The sequence below is a fragment of the Eubalaena glacialis genome, chromosome 13 (genome assembly GCF_028564815.1).
Source record: "Eubalaena glacialis isolate mEubGla1 chromosome 13, mEubGla1.1.hap2.+ XY, whole genome shotgun sequence".
Classification (NCBI taxonomy): Eukaryota; Metazoa; Chordata; class Mammalia; order Artiodactyla; family Balaenidae; genus Eubalaena; species Eubalaena glacialis.
In genome coordinates, this window is record NC_083728.1 from 62,916,686 (window position 1) to 62,927,605 (window position 10,920).

Sequence of the window (10,920 nt, forward strand, 5' to 3'; positions counted from 1 at the left end):
AGGATGAAGTGAAGCCAGAGGAGACTCACGGAGGTTGCAATCAGTAAGTTCTGTACATGATGAAGGGGGTGCTTTTGTTTTTTCATGGGCTTGGCACTCAGCCTCCTCCAGCCCACACGAGACACACGTGCCTGGACAGAGCACACACCGTGCCAGGCAGCACTGAGATGACAGCCAGGGCTGGAGCCCAGTCCACAGCGGCTCTCAGGTGGTGGCCTTTGAGGAAGAGGAAGCCGCAGCCCACCGAGATGGGTCCATGAGGCGCCCAGGCCAAGCCCCTCCCTCCCACCACGACCAGGCATCGGGGCTCAGATGGCCTGGTCCTGCCTCCGTCTCAGGCTGAGCACACGGGCTGCTGCCAGGAAGGCTGCCCCGGTGAGCAGCTCGGCGATGAAGCTGATCCAGCCCAGGGCCAGGGACCAGCCGAAGTGGATGTCCACCTGGTCCAGCAGGGCCTTCTCCTCCAGGAGACACAGCGCTTCCCGGAAGGCGGCGGCTGAATACGCGATGTAGACGCTGATGCCCGCGAGGGTCACCAAGGCTGAAGGGGTTGCAAAGGAGAGCAGATCAGGCCCCCATCCCCGGGCACTGCCCCTCCTTCCCACTGCTGGTCCCTCTGCCCCGTGCTCCCTCCTCCCTTCCCCTCCCTTCCTGCCACTCGTAACTCCTGCCCATCCCTACATCTCAGCTCCTGGCGATTCCTGGACCGCCCACCCCCCGAGCCAGTCAAACCCACTGTGGGGTTGCACAGCATCACATGGCCCTCCATCACTGCCCAGGTCAGAATTTGTTTGTGAAACGACTTAACTAATGCCTGTCTGTCCCAATGTGAGCTCCAGAGGGTCCACCCTGGATGCCCAGCACCCAGAAGAGCACCCTGCACACAGCAGTGCTCCATCCATACGTTATGAGAACGCACTGTCCAGTCCCATAGCCACTGGCCCCACATGGCTCTTTAAACTTATATTAATTTAAATGAACATCTCAGCTCCACATTGGCACCTGCCACACGCCAAGTGCTCGTTGCCTGTTTCATGGCAAATTAGAGAATTTCTCCATTAGGAGAGTTCTCCTAGAAGGTGCTGTTTGGAGGATTAGTCACTGGACAAACTATTCATGCCAATATTAATAATAATAGCAGGTGGGTGGAGGGGATCGGAGCCTCACCGTATTCTCACCTCCAGGCATTACTTTTCTTTATTTCCCTCCATGGATTCTGAGTGTGTGTGTCATTACTGTTCTTGTTCTTTTTTAAGGTCCATTTCAAATGCACCAGAAGCAGGGAGGCCATAAAACAACCAGCTGTGATTTTGGTTTTAATCAATCAAAGCAATGCCTGTCAGGATGGCAGGTGCACATGAAAGACTGAGGGTGGCCAGAGTGAGGGTCTCCCTCCAGCCCATGGCCCTAACGCTGACGCTCTCACAACACGCTTCTTTTGTGAAATAATGAAAGCGATTCTCAGAATCTGCTCTCACCCCTATGCTTCTCTCTTGGGAACACAGACCCAGGGACCCTAGGTGGGAAACTACTGATCCCTTCCAGCTAGGAGATCACAGGACGGGGAACCAAGCCCCAGAAGCGATGGGACCCCCCAACCCTTCCCTTCTGGGGGATCGTGCACAGCCCCTCCTGGAACCCGGGCCCCGTGCAGGGTGGGCACCTACCTCCAAAGAGGAAGAGGGTCCCTGTGAGCAGGAGGAGGAGGGAGGCTCGCAGGAGGAAGCTCAGAAACCCTGTCATCCCCCCAAAAACCATCAGGATCAGGCTGAGAGGCAGCAGAATCACAAAGGTCCCATGCATGGCTTAGGGGAGACAGGAGGACAGCACGTTACTAACATCCTTCTGTTAATCAACAAACATTCACTGAGCACCTCCTGTGGGCCAGCACCCAAACGCTGGGGGAAAAAATCGACACCACTGCTGCTAATAATAATGATGATAATAATATTATTAATAGCAACAGTTATGGAGGCTCAGCTATGCCAGACTTTGTGCTGTATGACAATCAGCTCAAGTAATTCTCACACACCGTGCGAGACAAGTATTGTTCTTGTTCATTCGCTTATTCACTCAGCACATGTGTACTGAGTGCGTGCTTTGTGCCAGGCTCTGTCCCCAGCACAGCAGATTCAACGGCAAATCCACCAGGACTCCTGCCCTCGTCGGGCTGTATGGAGTCAAGCAAGTGAACAAATAAGTGACAAAGTTAAGAGGTGGTGACAAACTCCTGGGGAGGGGCGTGAATAAAGCAGAGGAGGGGCCGGAGCAGTGGCTCCACTGAAGAAGTGACATTGGAGCAAAGACCTGAAGGAGGCGAGGGAGGCAGCTGTGCAAAAGGAAGGGCCAGAAGGGAGGGACCGCAGGGAGGAACGGGGGCGGAGTCTGAGATGGGAGGGCGTGTGCCTGCTGGGGCTGAGGCTGGGGAAAGCCGGCGAGGGCAGCGGGGAGTTACGTAGGGGAAGGGAGTGGAGGAGGAAGGCAGAGTTAACAGCAGCTCACGTGGGGCTCCTGAGCCATCGGGAAGATTTTGAACTTCTCTCTGAATGAGATGGAGGCCATCAGACAGTTTGGGGCGGAAGAAACATAGAATTTAACTTCAGTTCCTAAAGGTCGCTCTGGCCACTGTATTGAGAGTGGACAGCAGAGGGCGTAGTGGGTTGAAAGGCGGCTCCTAAGTTCACATCCCGCAGGAACCTGTGAATGTGACCTCGATAGGGACAAGAGTCGTTGCCGATGTAACGAAGTCCAGGGTCTCCAGATGAGCTCATCCCGGGGGAGACCCAATGACTTTATTTATTTATTTATTTTTAACATCTTTATTGGAGTATAATTGCTTTACAATGGTGTGTTAGTTTCTGCTTTATAACAAAGTGAATCAGCTATATGTATACATATATCCCCATATCTCCTCCCTCTTGTGTCTCCCTCCCATCCTCCCTATCCCACCCCTCTAGGTGGTCACAAAGCACCGAGGTGATCTCCCTGTGCTATGCAGCTGCTTCCCACTAGCTATCTATTTTACATTTGGTAGTGTATATATGCCCATGCCACTCTCTCACTTCATCCCAGCTTACCCTTCCCCCTCCCCCCTGTTCTCAAGTCCATTCTCTGTGTCTGTGTTTCCCGGAGCTGGTTTGGCCCAGCAGTCCCATGTGTGAGGTCCCCAGACAATGCTGCTGCTGAGTTCACGTACATGTTCAATTAAATGTCTGGGCAAGAACAGGACACCCCCTGGGAAAGTTGTAAGATCTCCTGCTGAAATTTGGTTTAGTATATATATATTTTTTTGGTATGTGCCTTGGTCTTTTTTATTTTCTGATTTTCAGGACTGCTGTCTGGGGACATAAATATTGATTCTGAGTTCTGTTCTACTTGGAAATGTCCCCACCTCCAGTCACATCTCACTCAGAAACAAATGTCTGTGGGCCCCATAGAGCCTGGGGATGCTGCAGGGGACAAGGTCTCTGCCCTCATGGGGATCACAGTCCAGTACAGGAGACAGACTAGCAGGAAATAAAGGGGAAAATTACAGACCGAGTGTCACAAAGGACATGAGTGTGATGATGCAGAAAAACGGGGTGGGTGGTGAGGGGCGTGCACTTCTATAGATGAGATAGTTGTTTTAATTTCCTAGAGCTGACATAACAAATTACTACAAACTAGGTGCTTAATAGCAGGAGGAATTTACTCTCTCACCGTTCTGGAGGCCCTAAGTCCAAAATCAAGGTGTCAGCAGGACCGCGCTCCCTTCAGAGACTCCAGGGGAGAATCCTTCCTTGCCTCTTCCAGCTTCTGGCAGTTGCCGGCAATCCTTGGCGTTCCTTGGCTCGTGGCATCATCCCTCTGTCCACCTCCATCTTCTTATGACCTTCTTTTCTCTCCTCTGTGATTCTCCTTTTTTTACGAGGACACTTGTCACAGGATTTAGGTTAATCCACAATGATCTCACCTCGAGAGCCTTAACTCAATTACACCTGCGAAGATACTTTTCCCAAATGAGGTCCCATTCACAGGTACCGAGGGTTAGGATGTGGACACATCTTTTGGGGGGTGATACCTTTCAGTCCACTACACTGTTTACAGTAGGAGCTCAAGACGTGAGAGCTAAGATTACCGTCTAGAGTTAATAATACTAATAATGTTGGAGATCAGGAAGATAACTAACAGGCAGCCCCGTCCTCAAGGAAGCTATGTTCTAGTGACAATAGACTCGAAAATTTACAAAAATTTAAAAAATCCACTTCCTTACCAGGCATAATAGGACTGAATATCTCTGAGCATTTCTTGGAGTCTCCAAGTCATATTGACAAGGTTTGAAAATAAAGATAGTGACACTTTCCCCTTTGGAAAATGGTTCCTGAGACTTCCTTCTTTCTCCAGAGCTTCTGATGTTTCTGGAGAATAATACTTCTCTGCTCTCTTTAAGAGAAGGACTGTTACTTCGCTAACCACCCCGGGGCTTCCTGACCTCGCAAGCATTCTGGAAGGCTGCTTTTCCCATCGAGCTATTCTTTGAACAGTGCAATAATGGATCATTCACACAGTTATCCTTGGCGTGAACGTCTTGGCATTTTTCTGGGTTTGCTTTTCCTTTGCAACAAAGCACTTCTGAGTCGAAAAGATCTCTTGCACCTGGGTACATATTTGCTCTTGATGGAAGAAATGACCTGTCAACATTATTAGTGTTATTAATTCTACATGGTAATCTTAGTTCTCACGTGTTGAGTTCCTACTGTAGGCAGTGGAGGATAGCAGAACTCTGAACCCAAGAAACAGGCTAGGAACTTTTCCCCTGGTCTGCTGTGGCCTCCGGTCTTGGCACACTCACGTTATACTGGAATTACCCTCGGTGTAGCATCATTCTAAAAGAATAGAAACTGCCTGGGTTCAAATCCCAGATCAACCAGTTACCATGCAAACTTTGGTAACTTACCTAACCTCTCTGTGCCTCGGTTTCCTCATTTGAAAAGTGAGGAGTATAATAACAGTACCAGCCTCTTGGGTCTGTTGTGAAGATTAAATGGGTTGAAACATGTAAAGACCTCAGGACAGGGTCTGGCACACAGCACCTGCTCTGTAAGCATTGACTGTTATTTTTATAGCCCTTCAACCACTCCACTGAAAGTGGTCCCCACCTCCTTTTATTACATGCCCCTGTTTTATTTCCTTTGTTACACCTACTACTATTTGAAGCCATTTTATGTTAATTTATTCATTGGTCCATGTGTTTATTATCTGTCTCCTGCACTAGACACTAAGCCTATATGGCAAGGACCCCACCTGTCTCATCATGTTTTATCCCCAGCACTAAGCAAGCAAAGACATTTGCAATGATTAGCTCCATTTTACAGATGAGAAGCCTGAGGTTCAGGGAGACAATATGACTTAGAGCAGAAGGAGGAGACAATAACTGACCTCCTGCTTTGGGTGATACCCTACGCTGGATGCTTTCCTTCCGTGATCTCATTTCATCTCAAAACAGCCCATTTATTTTTTTAATTTATTATTTTATTGAAGTATAGTTGAATTACAATGTTGTGTTAATTACTGCTATACAGCAGAGTGACTCAGTTATACATATATATATATACATATTTCATATTCTTTTCCATCTACAGGATATTGAATATAGTTCCCTGTGCTATACAGTAGGACCTTGCTGTTTATAAAACAGCCCATTTATGGAAGCAGGTGACTGGCCAGAAGTCACACAGCTGGGAAGAAGGAGGGCCCTTATCTATGATGTGGCTGACCCCACCCCCCCACATCCTGCTGGGAGAGGCACATGACTCAGCTCAGCCAATCAGCACATTCCTTCCCTTCAGCCACACTGACTGGCTCAGACCTGGGCACGTGATCCAATCTAGTCCAATAAGAGACCTACCTGGTGGTTTTGCAGAATGACTGGGCAACAGTCTCCTTCTGCTTAGGTTGCTGATTCTGGAGAGGATTTAGTTGAAAGCAGAACCCAAACAGAAGCAAAGCCCAGAGAGGAGAAAAAGACATTGAGTTTAGCTCTGGATCCCAGGGGGCTTGAGCTTTTCAGTTTCGTGGACCAGGAATTCCTTTTCTGTTTCAACTAGTATGATTTGAGTTTCCGTCACTTACCATCAAAAGACTCCTGGCTGATACAGCTAGCCTGGTTGGTTCTAGACTGTGGCTCTTTTATGTAAACTGTGCTGAATTTGAAGACCGCCCCCCCCCCGCCACCAAAACCAATTCCAGTCCCTAGCCAGGGAACCAAACCTATGACATCCCCAGAGCTAATCAGGAAGATAAAACATCCAAGCAAGGTGGATTTTTACTGGGTACTGAAGTAGGCTACCTGCTTGGATTTTCTTGGAGGAAAAACCAATGGTTCTTCCCATACACCCCTACGGGGACTTGTCTAGGAGGCTGACTCACAGAACATGCTGCTTGTCACCTGGCCTCTCTCTTCTATGGGCTCTGCATAAAGGGAATGAAACGTCTTCATATAATAAAAGAACTTGGACAACATTCAAAACTCTTTCTGGGGATAAAGAGATTCTGTGAAAAAGCTCTCTCTGGGGGTGATTTGCAGTGAGCACGAGGTCTGAAGTGGCAGCCTCCTCTCTGTGTTGATACAATGGTAGTAAGAGCAGCTAACACTTATGGCAGACTTAAAGGAGCCAGACACTGCATGAGGCTCTTTAAATACACTCTCCCACTTCATCCTTGAAATAGCCTTATGAGGAGACATGACAGTTATCTTCATTTTGCCCATGAGGGAACTGAGGCTCAGAGAGGTATAGGAATTTTCCCAAGGCCACGTGCCTAGTTGGTGGTGAAGCAGGGGGTTAGACCTAGGGCCAAGGGAACAGATGCACAGACTGTGGATGTAAGTTTTGCCTGTTTCTCAAAACCCTGGACAACACAGGGTTAGTTCATTATCAAGTTTCATGAAGAGGCCGGACCAGTGGTGACTGTGGTTAGCCATCCAATTTACTCACTGATGTGATAAGCAGGCTGAATGCCAGCACCCAGCCCAGCAAAGGGCCATAGATGTGATTGCATCTAAAAGAGGCTGGGGGGACTTCCCTGGTGGTGCAGTGGTTAAGAATCCGCCTGCCAATGCAGGGGACACGGGTTCGAGCCCTGGTCCGGGAAGATCCCACATGCCGCGGAGCAACTAAGCCCGTGCACCACAACTACTGAGCCTGCACGCCGCACCTACTGAAGCCCTCATGCCTAGAGCCCATGCTCCACAACAAGAGAAGCCACCGCAATGAGAAGTCCACGCACCGCAACAAAGAGTAGCCCCCACTCGCTGCGACTAGAGAAAGCCCACGCTTAGCAACGAAGACCCGACACTGCCAAAAATAAATAAATAAAATAAAAATAATAATAAATAAAAAATAAATAAAATAAGCTGCACAGGAACAATTTTAAAGTCCAAAGAGACACCAACTTTGTTTTAAGGCTGTAGTAGCTTGATACACCATCTCCTTGCTACCTTCTCCAGCCTCCTCTGTGGACCACAGCGCTACATTCAGAAGCCTGTTAAGCCAACACAGGAGTTTTTGAACAGGAATTCTTGGTTATTCTTGAAATGCTCTGAGAACACCCAAAGTTCCTCCTACCGCAGCATGGGGCTGAGGACAGAGTTCGTGAGACCACTTCCTTTCCTCCACCCCCTCATATTCCAAGCATCTAGGGGATATCTCCTTCAATGGAACTTCATGCAGTGGTGTGCTGGAGCTGGATTATATCAGAGTCAGCTGTTAAGTTTTCAGGAGTATGAGGAGCCAGTTGACATCACGTTGACAGCCTGAAACTGACCACAGTGGGAATATTTACACCACAGAGATGGGCAAATGCCACAAATCAAGACTCTCCCCTCCCGCAGACAGCCAACTGTTAAATATTTTCCAGCCCACCACTGGACTTTAGAGAAACAGGCTGGTTCATTCATATACTCATTCAGTCATTCAACAAATTTGGATTGAGTTCCACCTCTAAATAATAGAGTTTGCATTCACTCTCATGCCTGCTCAGCAAACCTTGGCTCATGGGCTACTCTATACCAGGCTCTGTGCTAAACACAGGGAATCCAGCAGTGGCAAGAAAGACGTGGTCCCTGCCCTCATGGAGCTCAGGGTCTAAAAAAATGCCACACAACCTGTAGCACGAGTAGGAGCTGACCAAGTCAAGCTGGAAGGATGGGAGCAGGGAGACTCCAATTGGAGGCAATGGCATGTGCAAAGTTCCTGTGGCAGGAGGAAACTTAGCACCCCTCCAGGAACTGGCCCAAGGCCAGCATAGCCGGAGAGGAAAGAGCAAAGGGGAGAGTGGAGTTGGAGAGGGACCCTGGCAGCCCTTGTGGGCCATGCTAGGGACTTGTCTTCATTCTAAGAGTCACATCCCCAAGCCTCACTCAGTAAGTCTGTCAAAAGCTGCGCATACTTTTCAAGGTCTATGGAACTCAGTCCTCATTTCCTCATCATGTCCTTTCTGTGGTACCTCTCTGGGCCTCAGTTTCCTCTTTGGAAAAATAAAGATTAAGACAGAGATGACAAACAACTTCATAGGGAGGCTGTGGAGATTAAATGAGGACACAGATGGAGAGCGTTCAGCTCCATGTCTGGCCAGCCGCGAGCCTCAGTGAATTGAACTATGACTTTGATTTCCCTCCTTCCTCCATGGTTTATTCAGCCCGTTTGCTTTCTCAAATTCTATCCTCCCACCTTTCCAGAGTTCCAATCACCGTGCCAGGCACTGGGAAATCAGCCAGGAACAACAGACACATGGTCCCTGGCGAGAGGGAGCGGTCCTCTGCCTCCTGGTTGCCTCTCTTGAATCATACAACAAATATTTACTGCATCCCTGCTACTGCCAAGCGCTTGTTCTCAACACCGAGGATGCAGAGAAGGCTGACAAGGGGGTGTGCCAGTCAGCTCCCCGGGCTGGTTTAGCTGTCTCTTCGGGCTCCCAGCCACCCTGCCTCTTGCTGCTTGTCACTCTGAAATGTAACTGCGCACTTCCACCTCGGTCTCACCAGCTAGTCTGTGCGCCCCCTGAGCGCTTGGCCTGGGGCTTCGGCAGCAGCAGCACGGTGCCTGGCTCACAGAAAGCCTTCAGCCAACGTTTGTTGAATGAATCCTCAACCACACGTTACAGGTGGAGCAAGTGGACCCCGCCTCCTGCTCCTAACCGCGTTCCCCTCTCCCGCCGGTGCCAGAGGCCGCCCCGACCGCCCTCTCCAATGCAGCGTCACCGCCCCCCCACCCCACCCCGCCTGCTGTTTGGACAAAAGCTCCCAAACTGGTGTCCAGCCCCGGGTCCTCCCCCATCCCACCCTCCCCGGACTCACTGAGAAGTTGTCGGCTCGAGTCGCTGAAGGTCACGTTCTCCTGCCAGAAGGGGTTCATCAGCGGCGCGCACGGGCTCTGGACTGCATGGGGCAGAGGACTCGGTGGTTGGGGGTCCCGGGCTTCGGACCCCGGACCGAGGCTTCACCCCTACGCCCGCTCTGGGTGCCCCACCCCGGAGGGCGGGCGCGGAGCCAGAGCAGCCGCAGGCTGGGCGGAGCGCCTCTCGGAACGGCGACGGCAGCCCCAGAAGCCCTGCCCACCTTCCCTCCGACCCCGGATACCGCGTTTCGCGCCCCGGGGCTTGGGGGGCGGATGCGCTCCAAGCAACAAGTCCCGGGCGAGCCCGGCGCCGCGCAGGGGCGGCGGTGGCGGCCACCGCCCCGGGTCCCCGGGTACATCCTTACCCCGGCAGGTCCGCCAGAGGCCGGAGTGCGAGCTCAGAGGTTCGAGCTGGCTGCGGTTAGCGGCCCCTGCCGGGTCCCGCGCCCCCGGGCCGCTCCGCTCCAGCCGCTCCGTGTCAATGATGTACCAGAAGTCCGTGCCGATGGCGGCCACCAGGAGCACAAAGCTGAGCGTCCCGGTCAGCGCCGCCGCGCCGGCCAGCGCGCCCAGGTGCACCCGCATCGCCGACCCGGGACTCCACGCGCCGCCCGCAGTCCCCCGCGCCGCCTCCCGCGTCCCTGAGCTCGGAGGCGGAAAGCCGGCCTCCGGACCTCGATCCCTCCCTCCGACCCTGGCTCCGCCCCTCAGCCCTTCACCTGCGCCCTGGGACCTGCCCCGGCTCCTCCCTCAGACCCCATCCCAGCCAAACGCCACCTCAGTCAACAGTCCCAGCCCTAGCGCAGCCCCTCACCCCCACTCCTCACTTTCCCCCAGACCCTTCTCCCTCGTACCCGCTCCCGCGCTCTCCACGAACCCCAGCCGTTCCCACTACGCCCTGCCTCTGCCTTTCCTCCCCAAGCCCAGCTCCTCTCCTCGCACCACCGACTCAACTTCCCACTTCCCGCCCGGTGCGCCAGGAGCCTTCCCTCCGCCGCCCTTCCACCGCTCCCTCCTCTGCTCACAGCGACCAGGTGCCCAGCACAGTGAGAAGGGCTGCGTGGGGTGGGGGAGGGAGGGCGGCCTTCCCGCAAACTGGGGGAGTAGGAAGGACGGGCAACGGCTGTCGGGTTTGCAGGTAATCTTCAATAGCCTCTCCCTCCAGCTTCAACCACCCTTCCTCCAAAATCCACCTTCAGTTGATTTTTCTAGGCTGGCTACAGAGGAAAAAGACAGATCAGGGTTTTTTTTAATAAAAGCTCTTTAACAGATTACCAACAAGGTCCTACTGTATAGCACAGGGAACTCTGCTCAGTATTCTGTAATAACCTAAATGGGGAAAGAATTTGAAAAAGAATAGACACATGTATATGTATAATTGAATCACTTTGCTGTGCACCTGAAACTAACACAACATTGTAAATCAACTATTGTCCAATATAAATTTTTGAAAAAAATTTTAAGTTCTTTAAAGCAATGGGCCACATCTTCTGAGTCCATCATCTCTACCACCAAAGTCTTCATCACCATCACTGCCACCACCAGC

The 10,920-nt window shown here is 51.6% G+C and overlaps 1 protein-coding gene across 2 annotated transcripts; it reads right to left on the minus strand.

The window, feature by feature from the left end:
• Window positions 1–308: 308 nt before the first annotated feature.
• Window positions 309–9,959, minus strand: TMEM114 (transmembrane protein 114). 2 transcript variants are annotated; one of them, XM_061209644.1, is made up of 4 exons: window positions 9,740–9,959; window positions 9,335–9,415; window positions 1,668–1,805; window positions 309–541 (listed from the first exon to the last, which is right to left on the minus strand). In XM_061209644.1, exons 1-4 carry the CDS (start codon window positions 9,957–9,959, stop codon window positions 309–311), a joined length of 672 nt encoding a protein of 223 aa, XP_061065627.1. The 2 variants fall into 2 exon arrangements, with proteins under 2 accessions (XP_061065627.1, XP_061065628.1); XM_061209645.1 differs by lacking the exon at window positions 1,668–1,805.
• Window positions 9,960–10,920: the final 961 nt, after the last annotated feature.